The following is a 17,855-nucleotide window of genomic DNA, read 5'->3' on the forward strand; positions in this document are numbered from 1 at the left end:
TCTGCAAAACGCCAGCATTAAGGAGCGCCAGAAAGACCTTGTGGTTTGTGATACAGGTAGAAGCAGATGCGCTGGCTTCCTCTGAGATTGAGAGATCTTGCAACTGCGGCATGACCAGCTCCCATTCCCGACAGCAGTAGCTCTCCAACTCGGTGGGCATTGGCTGGCACTTCCCACAGGTGCACCACCAGTTTTCATGCAGTCTATCTCTCATTTCAGCGGGCCCCTCATCTGCTTGCACAGCTTCTGTCTCTCTCCTTTCTCTCTCTGCCCGTTCTATGTCCATCTGACAAAGTTCAGCATCCGTATATTCAGGTTCATACAGATATCCCTTTTGGATCCGTAGTAAAAGGTAAATCTTCTTCATCACTTTCATAGTCCGACATGTTTACTACTTACATAAATGGGTCAGAATCAACGTGAAGGTGTTAGGTCGGCTTACCTGAGAGACCGGCCTGCCGCGGGCGTAGTGATACTTGATTGCTCGAGAGAGAAAATAGTGCCAAAAAAACGGCGCGGTATATGAAATCTGCGGAGGGTGGTTTTGTGTTGAAAATGGATCACCTTTGCCTCCGTGTAGTTTTTTTAGGGTAAAACTTTTTGGTTTCATGACCCTGGCATCTCACCGGAACTACTTTTTTTACGTTCGGAACCGGACAGAGGTCCGACCACGGGACTCGGTGAGTGAGCAAATAGCTTGGCATCTGCTACACTACTGGCATGTATATCATACAACTGGGGGTCAAAAAATCCGAACTATCCCTTTAATAATGTGTTCAGAGCTGAAGAAGGTTAAGAAGGTCAAAGTTCAGAAAGTGGAAACTCCAAACACCTGAACACAACAGGATGCAGGTTAAAATGTGTGAAATACACAAAGTGAAAAAGAGCTCTCATTAATATTAATGACAACATGCTGCTACTTCAATAAAGACGCAGCGACTTCACCTCTTAAACTCTGCAAGTGTGACAAGTTCAAATATAACACACTCATAGTCTGATACAAGTTACAGTTTAGTGCTTCTTGGTCTGTGATGATGTTAAAATCTGTGATTAGGTTAAAAAGATCAAACATTTATGACGACTGATTCAAATAAAACACATATTTAAAACACTATTAAAATGGTTGTAATGCTAATTATGTGATATTTAGAAACATTTGATTCATTCTTTGTTGTTGAGTTTAAACTGCAATAGAGGTCTTCTGTAACGCTGAAAGTGGTCTTTTAATCCCTCACCAGGAGAAATCACAGCACTTTCCTCATTGAACTTCAGACGTGTCTGAGAAACATCACCCGATCACTGTGTGATTATTTCTCCTCATTTTTCAGGAGCGTAACACAAGAAGCACCAGTGGCTCCATCTATACAAACTCATGTTGTGCAGCCAAACACAACAAACAAGAAATACAATAAAAACCAGCAGAAAATAACTGAAGAGTCGACTCAAAATACTAAAGTTTCCAAGATGCCAAATATGTCCGAATGAATTTTGGTGAATGTGAACAAAGACATGGACAGTATTTCTTTTAGAAATAGTGGAGCCATAAACTCAAAGCATCTTCACTTTAAACTTTTCAGTCGTTACAAGAAACAAATATTTTAATCGAAATGTTGGAAAAAGAAAATATTGAATATATTTGTTATTTTCTGCTCGTACAAACTGAAATAATTAATAAATGTTTCTATTACTGATTTATTTAAAAACATGATGTGGAATAAAAGATGAAATCAGGTGTTTCAGAGGTTCACAGTGAATTATACAGTGTAGGATTTTTCTTGTTCTATGAAGGTTTTAAATGTGGAACTCAACATTGCTCTGCTACAGTCAATGGACTAAAGCAGTGAAGAAGAAAATAGACTTCAGCATTAAGATACTCAGTGTGGATCAGTATAATATCAGCCTCATGTCTGCAGTTTAGTGTCAACACAACTTTCACATCATATTAATCTCAGCACAGAAGTAAAACATGGTTTCTGACCTCAGAGTCTCCAGTCTACAGTGTGGACTCTCCAGAAAACCACACAGCAGCTTCACTACTGAATCCTGCAGCTTGTTGTCACTCAGCTGCAGCTCTCTCAGATGGGAGGGGTTGGACTTCAGAGCTGAGGCCAGAGAAGCACAGCTCATCTCTGACAACCAGCAGTCACGCAATCTGAATAAAGAATGAAGACAAAATTACAGATTTTCCTTCAAATGAGTGGAGTGACTTTTCCATTGTGTTCTGTGGATCATCATGACGTCAGCCTTCTGCAGTCATCATCCAAATGTCAACAGAACATTCATACACCTTTTCATGTCAGCACAGGTTAATAACATGCTGCTGATCTCAGTCACGTCTGTAATTAGAGAATCATGAACACATCAGACATGTTGGACTAAACACTGTTCATTCATTCATTTATTAAATGACCTTCTTCTTACTGTATTTGGGGGCTTAGTAGGTCTATGTAATAAAAGGAGACGTCCACATTTGTTGAAGTCTTAAAATAACAGCCACATGCTTTCTGCACATTAAAGACTCATTAGTGGCAGCAATGATTCCTACTGTCCCCAGTGAGTGTGAAGTGGTCCCTTCCTAACAAAACTACACAGCAGGATAAACTCCATAAGTTCATGTGAAACTAATATGAAGCTTCAGCAGTCTGAGTCAGCCAAATCAAGTCTGTGTCCACCAAAGGTTCAAACTATTTACAACCAAATTCACTCTTTGAGTCACTATTCCTCCACTGCAGCTCAACAAGGAGACAGTCAAACACCAAACACTTGATATGTGTAGCTCAGTCTGCTGAAGCCTCTTATTAGTTTCAGCTAAACTGTAAAAGTCATTTTTGTGAAGTGAAAGAGTGTGAATGTTTGTCCTCCATCTCGTAACATTGGAGTCAGGTTAGAAGAGGATTTCTTCACAGACAGTATGGACAGAGGGAATGATGACAGACATAAAATAACTCTATAAATATATGTGCATATGGGAATGTGAGTGTTGTCTTTAGATTGACCTGAAGAAATATGAACCTCTCCATTAAGACAAACATGTTTCTGGTGCAGACTATTGATTTGTTTTGGCTGAAATCTAAAGGTCTGTTTCTTCAAATAGTTCCTCAATGCTGACATGAAAACAAAGCAACACTTTGATCTGTTAGAAAGAAGAACAGGAAATAATATAGAAGCTCAGATAACTCAAACTTAACGCTGTCATTCAGAATCATCACTTCATGTGGCTTTAACCAGGTGTAACACTTGTTCTTTTGAAGGATGCTGCACCTTTTGACATGTTCAAATGACTTTGATGTGTAATTTAATCTTTATTAAGCTTCTAAAGTTTGACTGAACTTTGAACAATAAAATCTGCATATATTTACAGTCTGTTCATGTTGTGAATCACAAACACTATGACTGATATTTTTGGAGTAATTACATCAGAGTCCTTTTTTAAATCTTCACACAGACTTTGAATCCTGCTCTGTCGTGTTGTTTTGGCCGCTGTTAGGCTGCTGTTTATTACTCTTAGCTCTGCTTTGATGCACACCACACCACAGCAGCTGTGTGGGGCGTCAGCTTCTGATACCATGAAGATCATCACAGTTCCTTCCTTCACCTTTACTGAGCTCTGCATTCATGACTCCCTTTTCTTTATCGACCCTGTCTCTCTGTCTGTTTACACAGAAGCTCAAACTCTCTGCAGCCGGTTTTCATCTGCTATCATCAGATCTACGACATCGTTCACATCCCTCACACACATTACAGCCTCGTCAGTGCTGACATCATCTTCACTGTCTGATCGACACAATGTGAGTCGTGTGGAAACTTTCAAACAGTGAATATCTCTTTTCTTTTCTTCACTTGTTGTTCAGCCATTTGGAAAGACAGAACATTTTAAAATCACTTCTTCAGATCTGTGATCAGGTCAATCCTGAAGATTAACCACCCAAAACTTTGAACCTCAGTCAAGGAGTTGAATTGAACACATAAGAAAAACTACATGCTACAGTCAGTAAACTGACCTCAGAGTCTCCAGTCTACAGTTTGGACTCTCCAGTCCAGCAGAGAGCAGCTTCACTCCTTTATCCTGCAGAGAGTTGAGGCTCAGGTCCAGCTCTCTCAGATGGGAGGGGTTGGACTTCAGAGCTGAGGCCACAACTTCACAGTGAGTCTCTGACAGTCCACAGTAAGAAAGTCTGTAATGACACATAAATTACATGATATGTTACAATGAAAGAGACACTTTGTGTTTACTTCATGACAGTTTGACACATCAGACTAAATAACAATCTAAGTTTGCTGTTCACCTCAGGGTTCAGCTCATCTTATCTTTCTGTGTTTGACATGAAACAATAATTCTCCTCACTCCCTCTCGTACCTGCACACTTTGCATCTTTGATTTGCTTTAATGTGCAGATAAAGGAGGAGAAAATGTCTGTCTCCAAAGAGTTAGCATGAGGACGTCTTGATTAGAAACCTTTTTTACAACTTAGTTAACAATTACAGTCGAGAAAGACGATCTGTCTTTGCTGGCTACCTGCTGCTTTCAGGTTCACGTGCATGAGTGGGAAAATTCAGTGACTGCTGTCAAGTGGGATCGAAACAAAAGGAACCTTTTAACAGTATTAGACGTGTACATATTTAAATCATATTATAATCAAACATCTTGATGTGTATGACAGCTGAGTGCATGAAGTTTTGTCGTCTACATTCTGTTGTGAGCATCTGAAGAACTTATTCAGCAAACAAACATAGTTAACAAACCGGTAAGGTTTCATTATCGTTACCATGACGTCATCAGAAAGATGTTGTCACTGTATCAGTATTAAGATCAATAACATTGGTGTGTATACGATCTCTTAAAGTCTGAATTTCACCATAATGTTCTGAGATATTCATCAGACCTTAAATATTGGTGGAAGCTGTGCATCTCCTGCTACTACTCTTCTCTACAGCAACAAGAGAGAGAAACACCTGTCAGCTTCTTTCTGTGAGCAACAGAATATCAGGAAACACTTCAAAACACAGCCATGTAACACAACCTCCCTCTTTCAAATGTGGAATTCATAAGCAACTAAATGCACCACTGCTCGGTTCAACACACTCAGGGGTGTTACTGTGACAGTCTGTGTCGTATGAGCAGCAGTTCACAGAAGCTAATGTTAGTTCATGTTAGCAAACTGTTCATAGATATTGTTGTGGAACGAACATTTCTGAATCAGTTTGAAGATTTGATGACGATTCTCTGCTTGTGCTACCAAATCACTATGTTACAGCGCTCAACATGATCCCATAGTTTTCACCTGTGGCCACAGTGGCTGCTGCAAACATGAGACACTCAATCTGAATAACACTAATAATACTTCTCCTTTATCTACAGCACGTTGTAGATATAAGTAGGGCCGCCACTAATGACTATTTTTCTATTGATTAATCGATCGACTTTTTTACAGATTAATCGATTAATTTAAATGATGATTTTTCCTCCAAAAAATCTAATAAACCCTTCTGTTTGAGTTCATTTTATTTTGACAGTGAGTGTACAGAAGCTACGAAGACAGAAGATTTTAAAAAGCTCTCCCTACTAATAAATAGACGACACTCAAGGTGGTTTTGCCTTTTCTGGCAGTCCATCATCCACAGGGTTTCACACACATAGACTTTACTTGGACGGGCCGCGCAGGTGTATTAACAGACGCCCAAGTATATTTGGCGACCAATTTTAGATTTTTTTTTTTATTTTAATCCGAGAGAACGACGCCATCCGCGATCGATTAACTGGTGGCACTGGGCAACCTCCCCTCGCTCTAGCCTCACTCTGTGTGTTTCTCATGCTCTGTACCTGGCTCAATCAGTTCATCATAGTTTACAATAATGCAGCGCGGGCAGGACACACACGTTTAATCACGCAGATCTTTCTGTCTGTCTGTCACTTTTAACAGAGACTCCAGTCTGCTGTGTAGTTCATATATTTCCCTGATAAACACAGAGCTGTAGAGGAGCATCAGGCTTCATGATGGAACAAAGTTTTATCTCACGTTATCACTAGAGCCCAACCGAGATTGGATTTTTGGGGCCGATGCCGATTCCGATATTAGGGAGTAAAAAAATTCCGATATCGATATATCAGCCGATATACTCACATATGTTCAAAATGTATCTGAAATTAAAATATTAAAATTCCAAATCTGAAAAGTTATTGTCACATTTGCATGTCATACAAAATTCTAATAAAATAGTGTTTCTGTAGCAACTTAAATCGCACTACAATAAAATATCAAATTAAATAGAAGTGAGTATAACACAAAAACACACAAAGTAGGAACAAAAGTGAGTTTCTTGTTTTTCCCACCTTCACACAGATAAAAGTCACTAAACAGACCAGCTCATTTGACAGACTGATACTGTTAATAATAGTAATAAAAGGCTTCATGAGCAGGATTTTCCATATTAAATATTCCCTCTTAATCAACATCATAATCCAGGAGAAGTGTGAGCTGGTGTCTGTATCTGCAGAGGATCTGCCCTTCGCCTGTGTTTCTATTCTTATTATTCTGCTCTGTTTGGGGCATTTTGGACGATCTATGGACTGTCTATCGCGGGGCAGAGGTCTGGAGCTCAGCCAACAGTCCGCAGGTCGGGACTCAATCAACACGTAACATGACGGTGACATGGCTGTCTCTCTGCTCTGCTCTCGGTCTGTCTGTAACACCGTAACATCGTAACTTTTACATCTTTATAAGACGTGAAAGGGACTTCACAAAACCTCTTCATTTGCCGTTCTGTGAATGAGAACAGTCCGCACGTGTGTGTCTCACTGCTGCAAGGAGCTGCAGGTGTGCTGAGGGCGGAGTAGACAGACGCACACACCTGGCAGCAGCACGACGATGGCTTGTTAAAACAAAATCCTGTATCTTCCTGCGGGGTTGTACAGAGGTGTAGACGTGTAAGCTTGTTATCTAAATCAGGGGTTCCCACACTTTTCCATGCCAAGTCCCCACAAAGTGCATTAGCTTCTGGCCGGGGACCCCCAAACCCACAGACAATGCTACAAAATATGTAATGAAACATCAACTTTTAGAATGTATTTTCTTACTTTTATTCACTATTCAATAATTATTAAATTTGTTTAGCATAAGAAAATTATCAACGAACATCTTTTCAGCACTGTATATTCCCACTGAATAATAAACTTTTCAACAAACTTTTAAACACTCGTTTGAGAGGGTCTCCAGACAGAGGACGCATTTCGGGCAATCATGGCCATTTTTCTGTATTGCTGTAAAACCATACTTAATGTATGCTGCCTCATATTTTCGGATTTTAGTTGGCCATGAGTTCTTAGGTTTTTTTGCAGCAGAGTCCTCCATGGCATTGCTGTTGGTCTGCTCCTTCGGTCTATTTGTTGTCAAAAACCTGTCCATTTTGCACTAGCTAGCTACACGCAAGCTTGAGGAGCAGAGCAGCTTGATAACAACCGCCAGGTCTACACAGATTATGACGTCGTCATGCCGAATTTGCAGCTGAATTTGAGAATCTGAGATTACGGCAGTTTACGTGTTGTAAGGTTCAGGACAAATGGTTATTAAAAATTTTTTTTTTTTTTTTTTGCATTTTTTCTCTTATCTTCCCTCCAATTTTCTGAGGCTCAGCTGTGACGCGCACTCTGGCAGCGATAGGGACGTCCTCATTTCCCATCATGCCTGCCGCCTAGTGCTGACTGAGCAGTTTAAGTTGTTAAGTTTGCTATTTATGTTCTAAAACGCAAAAAATAATTTTTGTTACTGTAATGTGTCTGTTCAGAACATATGTTTTGCATATGGCATATGTTAGCAATTGTCACTTTTGTGCTGGTTTATAGTTGTAACCACAAGTGATGAGGCTTTTACATTTGCTGACTTCAGCTGTATTTTAATGACAAGCACAAAGACCAAACTCTGTATCTCATGCTGTCAAAATTATTAAAGCGCCCTTTACCTGTCAGGAGGTAACATGGCTTTCTCCTAGAGCACTGTTAAAATTGAAGTCATTCATATCGGAGAACCTGTACGCCAATATCGATATATCTGTGAATTGCAAATGTCAGCAGATTAAATCCGCTGACTGATAAATCGGTCGGGCTGTAGTCACCACTTCAGTCCGTGATCACCCTCTCCCCCTCTCACCGCTGCAAGTCTGCATCACAGTTTTTATTATATGATGTTTTTTGAAGTGTAATGAAGGTGAATGAGGCTCCATGTATATTAACAGGGCCAAAGGCTGTAATATATTTAATCAGAGTACCCCTCCCCCAATGAAAAACCTTTCCATTTTCAGCGTGGACGTCATCAATTACTTTGTCTACTCGCCGCAGCCCTAGATATAAGTTTACAAAGTGCTTTGAAAACAGAAATACTGGATATATACAGAGCATCACAAAACAAAATAAAGTGCACTGTAGAAATAGAAAAAATAAAGTGGAGTGTGTTTGGTCCCCGAACATCCTCTGTCCTCACTTTGAAATGGATCCAAAACCAGTAACAGAAACATGACAGAAATAACTGCATGAAAGAAATTCTCTCTGTCTTCAGAAATCTGCTTTAGAAAATGAAACAGAACTTATTTGAAACTTTTAAGAATAGTGGTTATAGTCAGTGATTATATAGCACACCTTGTAGAATCTACTCATGTAGTAATAACTTTACTGATAACTGTTAAATACTGTTATATGTTGTGATTAAATGCTGCTGTGATAAAACCTCAACAACAAACTCTTAAATCCTTCATGTGTTTAAACAGGTTTGCATGTTGCCTTCATGAACCAATGCTGTATAGTAAAACAGTCAAATGTAACACATATTAGAAATAAATAGAACAGCTTTTCTTTCATGAACTTAACAGCTAGAAACAAAACTGACTGAAAAACAACATTTTTGCATTGAAAACTTCTGAAACAGCTCAAGAACGTCAGTGACAGAATACAAAAGACAATAGATTTATGAATAAACAAGTGGAACAGTATTTTAAGAGTAATGATAATTCTATAGTGTTGATATCTGAACAACTAAACGACTTATTAACCCTGATTTAAAATGTTAATCACATCTGGACTTACCGAGCCTTTCTGCAGTTCCTCACAGCTGGAATCAGTCTCTGTCTTCCCTGCTGTGATGTGTTGTACTTCTGCAGGTCCAACTCATCCAGAACCTCCTCTGACATCTGCAGCATGTAGGCCAGAGCAGAGCAGTGGATCTCAGAGAGTTCTTTCTCTGATCTGTTCTCTGACTTCATGAACTCTTGGATCTCCTGATGTACTGAGTGGTCGTTCATCTCAGTCAGACAGTGGAAGATGTTGATGCTTCTGTCAGGACAGATCTTATCACTGTTCATCTTCTTCAGGTTGTTGATGACTCTCTGGATGATTTCTGGACTGTTGTCTGTCCGGCCCAGCAGGCCTCCTAAGAGTCTCTGGTTGGACTTCAGAGAGAGGCCATGAAGGAAGCGAACAAACAGGTCCAGGTGACCACTCTTACTTTGAAGGGATTTCGTCATGGCGCGCCTCAGAACGTCATCCAGGGATGAGAACTGTCTATAATAGATGTGTTTGTTCTCTTTAAGGAAAGCCTTCAGTACTTGTGTGTTGCTGTTTGTGTAACAGTGGAACATGTAGACTGCAGCCAGAAACTCTTGAACGCTCAGATGAACAAAGCAGTAGACTGTTTTCTGGAAGATCACACACTCTCTTTTAAAGATCTCAGTACAAACTCCTGAGTACACCGAGGCCTCTGTGACATCCAGACCACAGCGCTCCAGGTCTTCTTGGTAGAACATGATGTTTCCTGTCTCCAGATGTTCAAACGCCAGCCTCCCCAGCTTCAGAAGAACTTCCCTGTCAGCCTCCATCAGCTCCTGAGGACTCACCTGATGTCCCTCATCATACTTCTGCTTCTTCCTCTTGGTCTGAACCAGCAGGAAGTGTGAGTACATGTCAGTCAGGGTCTTGGGCAGCTCTCCTCTCTGGCCTGTGGTCAACATGTGCTCCAGAACTGTCGCAGTGATCCAGCAGAAGACTGGGATTAGACACATGATGTGGAGGCTCCTGGATGTCTTCATGTGTGAGATGATTCTGCTGGACAGCTCTTCATCGCTGAATCTCCTCCTGAAGTACTCCTCCTTCTGGGAGTCAGTGAAGCCTCGGACTTCTGTTAACCTGTCAACACGCTTAGGAGGGATCTGATTGGCTGCTGCAGGTCAGGAAGTTATCCAGACGAGAGCCTTGAGAAGCAGATTCCCCTCGATGAGATTCATCAACAGGACGTTGACTGATGACTCCTGTGAGACGTCAGACACAACCTGATTGTTGGTGAAGTCCAGTGAAAGCCTGCTTTCATCCAGGCCGTCAAAGATGAACAACAGTTTACAGACAGCGAGCGTCTCTGCTGTGACCTTCTGTAATGCTGGATGGAAAACATGGAGCAGCTTGAGAAGACTGTACTGCTCGTCTTTGATCAAGTTCAGCTCCCTGAAGGAAAGCAGAATCAGCAGACTGACATCTTGGTTTTCCGAGCCCTCTGCCCAGTCCAGAGTGAACTTCTGCACTGAGAAGGTTTTTCCAACACCAGCGACGCCGTTCGTCAGGACCACTCTGATGTCTCTCTGTTGGTCAGGTAAGGATTGAAAGATTTCGTGGCACTTGATTGGAGTGTCATGGAGGGTCTTCCTCTTGGAAGCTGTCTCAAGCTGTCTAACCTCATGTTGGGTGTTAACCTCTTCACTGTGTCCCTCAGTGATGTAGAGCTCAGTGTAGATTCTTTTGAGGAGGGTTCCACTTCCTGGTTCATCAGTTCCTTCAGTCACACGTTCACATCTCCTCCTCAGACTGATCTTATGTTGATCGAAAACCTCCTGCTGACCACCTTTCACAAAACAGAGAACAAAATGAGACGAAACAAGAACATTTGACAACCTGGTGATTATCTTGTTACTAAAAAAGATCAATATAAGAAAATATAAAGTGTTAAAGTTGAGTCCAAATCAGCCTCTGACTGTGTGTCAGCGAACGTGTTTGATTGACAGCAGAGAGAACAGGTTGATCCTCAGCAGCTCGTCTGCAGCGCTTCATCTAAACAGCTCACTGTGGCTGTTTCTTCATCACTGCAATATTTAAAACTGATGCACTGATAAAATCATGCAGACGATGTTCACATCTTGTTGTGTAGACCTTCTTTGAATGATTGGAACCACTAACAAAGCACTGACAATCTCTGTAACAAATACACTACATTTCCTATAGCTGCTGCAAAATAAAATCCTCCCGCTGGTAGGGCTGTCGCGGTGAAGGAATTTACCCTGCGGTGATTTAGGACGGCTCAACCGAGCGGTATGCGGTATTACCACCATGTATCTTTTGTTTTTTTATTTATGCTGATTTTAGTGAAGTATAAGTAAGCTTTATTGTCAGGCTATTGTTACTTATATTGTTGCTTGTTAAATGACGAAGATTACACAGTTTTAACACTAATTAAATACTTAAATGCAAATAACATATATTTTGGTGCAAAACTCTTGGACAGCAAAGATGGGGACAACTATAAAAATGTTGATTTAAACCAGTAAGAATGTTTACCTTTATACAAAATTGGGCCATCGACTACATTTTAATTGGACATCACTAATTTGATCGTTATCTGCGTGACAGCGGGTCTAACTACTGCACTGAGAGAGAGGGAGAGACCCCTGTTTGAATAATGACTTAGGAGTGCTCTGCAGACATGTAGGTCTGTGAAGCTGGCTCAGCATATCAGTATATGCTTTGTTTGTTGTTTAATGCATACAGTACACCATAAAAATGTTGCTTGAGAGAAGCAGAAAACACACTGATCAGTGGCAGCTGGCCAATAGAGGGCGCTAGGGCGCCGTCCCACCACTCCCGACGTCCTAGACCTCCACTGGACAAGACTTTACATTAATTGGTCATTTATTTTTATTTTCTAGCTTTTTTTATTAGCAAGGTAAGTATTACATGTTGGTGAATAAAGTGTATAATCTGCAATAAAATGTAGATTAAAAATGTTTACGTCGTCTAAAGTTACTGATAGGTCACGTGTTTCCGGCCTGGGGCGCAAGAATCTTTGTCCGTTGACTTTCGTTATAAGTTGCACATGCGCAGTTTGCTCCTCGTCAATACAAGAGATAGGAGTAGACAGGGCGCACATCACCAGCGCCCTGACAGCATTTATCCATCTAGCAGCAGCTGCTGAAACCACCAACCACTAGGTGGCAGGTAAAAGAGAGCGAGCACGAGTACGAGTCATAAATTGGGTCAGAATTAGTCGGACTCGTTGACGTTCAGTGTATTAGACTGAGATTAAGACAGGCACGGCAGTGTAGTGTCAGCTAGGTACAGTATAATGGCGAAAGAAAATACTGTGATGTCACTGAAAGATGTGTCTCAGCAGCAGCTGGCCAAGAAACGCTGCACACTGGGCCCAGGTGAACTTCAGAGGCTACCTACAGAGGTGAGATAGCAGCTGTGTGGTGTTGGTCTTTTATTGTTGTTATTGGCGTTTGTTTTTAATCGTAGTAGTGCTGTCTTGTCAGAAAAGTGGGCAACAGTAGACCCAAAATGATGTAATAGTCTAGTTTCAAGGATTCTTCATTTGTCATGTGCACAGAGATGCAAAGTAAAACATGCGGTGAAATAAAGGAGATGCTCAGTTACTGTGTATCAAAGGGATCAATAACATAACAATGAGATCAGCAAATAGAAAAGATTAAATAGAGTACAATGAAATAATATAAAATTACTAATGCAACATGAAGTGTCTCAGTATGGAGTCAGGCCACCACAAGCCTCCAGAACAGCTTCAGTGCTCCTTGTCAAATCTCTTTATATAAACACAATCTTTATTTTATCAGGTGATCCATCAGAGACTTGAATACAGCAGATAGAAAGAAGAACAAACAGCCACACATAACAAAATGGTATATAGCAATCACAGACATCACTAAATAGATTTGAAGATGAATGTATTGGAATGTTTTAACATGTCAGTTTAAGCCACTAGGCTGCCTATTGAACAGGTAGTTTGTTGTTTTGACGTGTTTATATTTCCTAACATTCCACAGTCCATCCGTCTCAAATCGAAGGGTTACTCACAAAAGAATAATAGTTGACTTAACTCGTTTCTTTAAGCAGACATAAATAATCCTTATTTTTTTACACAGCAAGAATGTATCTGTTCGGGAGTATCCAAAAACTGTATTCCACAGAAAGGTGGCAAGGTTATATGGCTTTGAGTACGTTTGCTTGATTTTGTTTTTGCCCCCCCTGGAGAAAAATCCACCAGTATTTAAATACAATGACGTTGATTATCATCGTTTTTAAAACTGAATTACCATCTAAAGCAGCACAAGCAGCAAAGTCCTTCCCGTCCCTCCTGTCACTCACTGTGGTGTAAGTTTCTTTATCCTTCATCCTCATCAACTGACGGTCAGAGACTCTGAGCTGCCGTGCTCGCGTGCTGTGGTTCCACGCGCACGTATTGGTGCTGATCGTTTACATTCTTCCTCCCGCCGCTACGCATACCAGCCTTTTTACCGTCTTTCTCGGACAAAGGTTAAGTGTTACTTTTTCTTCACCGCCCGACAGCATTCAGGTCCTACTGTTTACTCCGCGCTGCGACAGTGACCAGAGAGGCGTTTGAGTGAAGGGGGGAAAAAACGGTGCTTCACTGCTAATACTGGATAATATTTAGCCTAAGTTTATTAAGTTTACACATTTTATTTCATTTTCAGTTGATTTATTGAACATGGGGTTTCAAGTAGGCAAGCGACGATATTAAAGAGTCCTCACATCACCGTGGTATTGCAGTATTGCGGTCACCGTGACAACCCTACCCGCTGGTTTACTGATAGAAAACTTTCATGTGAAGCAGCAGCAACAGGAAATGTTTATATCAGACAGAAACCTCAGGAGCTGAAAGATTAAACCAAAACAGAAGTGCCAAAAACAGTTGAAGTTCCCATAATGACCACTTGAGGCTGGCTCCAAAAGTGAGTCAATCCCCACAGACCCCATGTTAAAATCCCCAACTTTACAGCACAAATAAACATGTTTACAGCCTGGGACTAAAAACGTCTTGTTCTCTACAGCTCATTTCGTTATGACGTCTGAATGAGGGTCATCTTTATTTGACTCAGCCATTTTAATTATATTTAGACTTATAATTTTGCATTATTAAGGGCCTGAACTCTTTGAGTGACAGGTGGATGCCGTTTGCTGCCTGCTGGGCGTCAGCTTAGCTCATCTTACTCACTGAACTGAACCTCTCTGCCATGTCTCCACGTTGGTGCCTTCTGGAGAATTTTTCATGCAATTATCAGACAAATAAAATGTGTTGCTGAGCGGTTCATTGTAACAACAGACTGTCTAAGAGGTCTGTGTAGACAACACCTGGCTTGTTAGCTTAGCTTGTTATCTAAATAACCAAGTCATGAGTTAGCTTTGGCATAACTGTATAACTTTAATCATTTACTGTTTGCCAATCCCTCCCTCCTCTTCAGTTCCCCCCTCTCGTCCAAATACGGTCACTTCTGTATCCAAAAACCAAGATGTTGAAGGAAAATAAACTAAAGGCCTCAAAACTGTTGTCCACAAACAAAAGAGGTGACATCACAGGGGCTACGTCCCTCTGCTTATATACAGTCTATGGTGAACAGCAGCAGTTTAAAAGTTCTTCCTGATGGAGAACAAGCAGCATGCTGATATTTTAAGCAAAGACAGGGGGCGCTACAATAAAATCACAACATGTTAAATATACATTTGTTTTGGGTTCAGATTTTTCCTCAAAGGAGAACACGGGACGAGTGACACAGAGCAGATATGTATGCTGGAGCAGAACACATCAGTTCATTTGTAATGGTATTTATAAAGATCTTAATGTTGGTGCTGAATGACACAACAAATGTCTCTGTATTAAAACAACAAGCCGTGTTTTCAGACACGATGACATCAGCAGACTGATGGACGGTCTTACTTTGTAAAGTGCTGGTCTCACTGGCTGTCTGCAGTCCAGGTGTTGTTCTGGATCTTTTTCCACACTGGGGACAGGAGGAGTCTCCTGATGAACCAGACTGGTCCCAGTATGAGGTGAGGCACTGTCTGCAGAACCAGTGTCCACAGCTGGTAGAGACTGGATCCTTCAGGACGTCCTGACACACAGCACAGCAGGACGGCTGCTCCTCCACAGAAACATGACTCCTCTTCTTCTCTCTGTGAACACATTTCTTCATGACTAAAACGATTTGTTGAATTTGGTAGAAAAATATCACCATGTGATCGACACAGTCTAGAAGCTGTGATAGCTCACAGAGAGCAGTAAAAGTGTTTGTCATTAATTAACTGCTTTCCTATCAGACAGTCTTATTAAACATTGTGTGATCTGCCTGTAGTTTGTTATTAATACAAACTCAACACTTCCTGCAGCTGCTTCACAGTAAAAGCCTTCCATTAAAGACAGCTGATTATGTGCTTCACTGTTTTACAGTCACTGTGGGCGGCTCAGCTTGAGTCAGTGATGTTTGAACTGAGGTCAGAAGTGGCCTAAATTAAACTGAGGTCGAGCAGCAGGCTCAGACACACAGCATGTCACAGAGGTGTCACAGGTTCAAGTCCAGACAGGTGCCTTTGTTTTCAGTCTCTTCATGTCTTCTGTAGTACTGTCACAAATACAATGATGTCAGTGTGCTGCAGTGTTTCATATGAGATGTTTGTGTCTTTCTCTCTAGTTGAACAACAACACTCACTGAGTCTCAGAGCCTGCTGTGCTCCTCGTCCTGAATAAACACATTTAAACACATGAAGTCTTTTCTTTACGTTTTCTAACCACATTGTAACTGCAACAAGTTTCTGATTGTTCCTCCTGTTCTTACTTTATTTACATATATCCCAGCATGCAATGAAAGTAACACCTCATAACACAGAAAACTCAGCAATAATAATCATTAAATTATTATTTTATGATATGATTATATTATTCTCAAACTCAGAATATATCCACCTTAGTTTGAAACAGTTTCTGCAGTAATAACTCTGCACCATGAATATAAATCTATTAGCAAAACATTTAGTATTCATCCTCAATGCATCGTCGTCTGTCAGGTCAGTTTACAGTAACAACAGTCTCTTACTTTGTGTCTGAGGGTCCAGGTTCATTACTGAAGTCTGGAGGACGATCTTTGGACCGGTCACTCTTCAGAGACAGACAGCTGGATACTGCAGACTCTGCTCTCTGTCTGTTGGGCTGAACTCTGCAACACACAAGATGTTTTTATTTATATCACATGAGTCCTTGATAAAATCTCCAATTCTACTGCTGTTGATAAATAGGAGATTGAAAGGTTTGTATTATTCTTCTTAGATTAGTTGACAGCTGTTTAAGGTGACTGACAGCTGTCACTGATACTAAGAGGAACAAATGAACTGAAATGAATCATATAAATGTTTTGTTGTATAACAGTAACAACAGTTATAATAATTGTTTCACCTCAGCAGTAGATAACAGTTTACTCTGTCCACCAGTTAGAGTACATCTTTTCTCCAGATGGCAACTGACAGCAGCCATTTAGTGTCCTGATAACATTTCGTCACCATGTTTTACACAAGCAGTGAGTTAAAGATAAGACAAGTCAACTGTCCCAGAGGGAAGTTCACCCTGGGTAACAGAGCTGCACACAGACACAGCTGCAAACAACTTTAAACTACATGTAACCAACAGTCGTACATTAAAGACAAAACAACAAACCAGAAAAATAAATATCATAAAGATATGTTTAATATTGCACAAACCAACACAATATTCTGAGTAAAAACATAAAAAATTAATGAAACATTTGAAGCAGATTTTGAACAGTAATGAATCCTATATTTTCTGGAGGTGTAAATTCTGAAATGGAGATTTCAAGTGTTTTCCTGCAGGAAAATCATCAGAAGTTTGTGGATATAAAACTGTTTTTTTTGTAGAACAGTTTCTGCATCATTAATATAAATCTATTAGCAAAACATTTAGTATTCATCGTCAATGCATCGTCGTCTGTCAGGTCAGTTTACAGTCACAACAGTCTCTTACTTTGTGTCTGAGGGTCCAGGTTCATTACTGAAGAGTGGAGGAAGATCATTGGACCGGTCACTCTTCAGAGACAGAGGAGACAGAGACTCTGCTCTGTCCTCCTCTTCCTCCACACAAACACTCATCTTATTGAGAAAAACACGTCTGTTCAAGGGTCACACGCTAGAACGAGAGAACAGGAAGTAACACACACACACACACACACACACACACACACACACACACACACACACAGTATACAGTTTAATAAAACCAGTCAGCGCTCCATCTGTTCAGTGTTCTTTATATCTCTGCTTGTTTTCGAGAGTTACTGACGGTTTAATGTAACTTATTCAGCCAATCAACACTTTGTGTCCACAGATGAAACAAACTTTCGAGTTTACTCTAAGTTCTCTTTCCTCTACAGTCCACAGGTGGAAAAGTGACTCAGAGACTTTAACAGTCAAATGATACAAATGTTTATTAACACTCACCCTGCCTCAGCCTTCAGTTTTGTCTCCTGCTGCGCCATCGATTCAAAATGGTGGAGTCTGCTCCGTCGTGAAGTGACTGAACACTTTCACGTTCCAGCCCTGTTGAGCCTGTATCCCGTGATCAGGTTGCTCCTCCCCTCTCCATTTACAGGAAATATGGTGAGTCGATGATGTTTCATGAACACACTTCAAAGGAACTCTTACAACACCGATTTGAATGACAGTGAACATCTTAAAAACACAGCTGCCTCAGAAAGACGTGTTCAGAATAGAGTTGAAATCTTTCACACAACAT

General features: G+C 40.7%; 1 protein-coding gene and 2 pseudogenes across 1 annotated transcript; 1 reads left to right on the plus strand and 2 right to left on the minus strand.

Annotated features, from left to right (window-relative positions):
* The window catches only part of LOC138590918 (protein NLRC3-like), a 316,106-nt pseudogene extending 298,474 nt beyond the window's left edge, over nt 1–17,632 (minus strand).
* The window catches only part of LOC138590933 (uncharacterized), a 170,623-nt pseudogene that overhangs the window by 132,079 nt on the left and 20,689 nt on the right, over nt 1–17,855 (plus strand).
* LOC138591115 (protein NLRC3-like) lies at nt 1,984–17,598 on the minus strand (the record flags this gene model as incomplete). The annotated part of the gene is given in 10 exon segments (XM_069661634.1): nt 1,984–2,152; nt 4,002–4,175; nt 9,074–9,435; nt 9,592–10,232; nt 10,510–10,569; nt 10,572–10,877; nt 14,997–15,232; nt 16,150–16,269; nt 17,088–17,231; nt 17,561–17,598. Coding segments are annotated over 10 exon segments (2,250 nt in total), but the record flags the coding sequence as incomplete, so codon positions are not given.

This window comes from Semicossyphus pulcher, unplaced genomic scaffold (assembly GCF_022749685.1).
Source record: "Semicossyphus pulcher isolate SPU_LCO1_2020_fin unplaced genomic scaffold, fSemPul1.0.p SCAF_14, whole genome shotgun sequence".
In the NCBI taxonomy this organism is placed as follows: domain Eukaryota; kingdom Metazoa; phylum Chordata; class Actinopteri; order Labriformes; family Labridae; genus Semicossyphus; species Semicossyphus pulcher.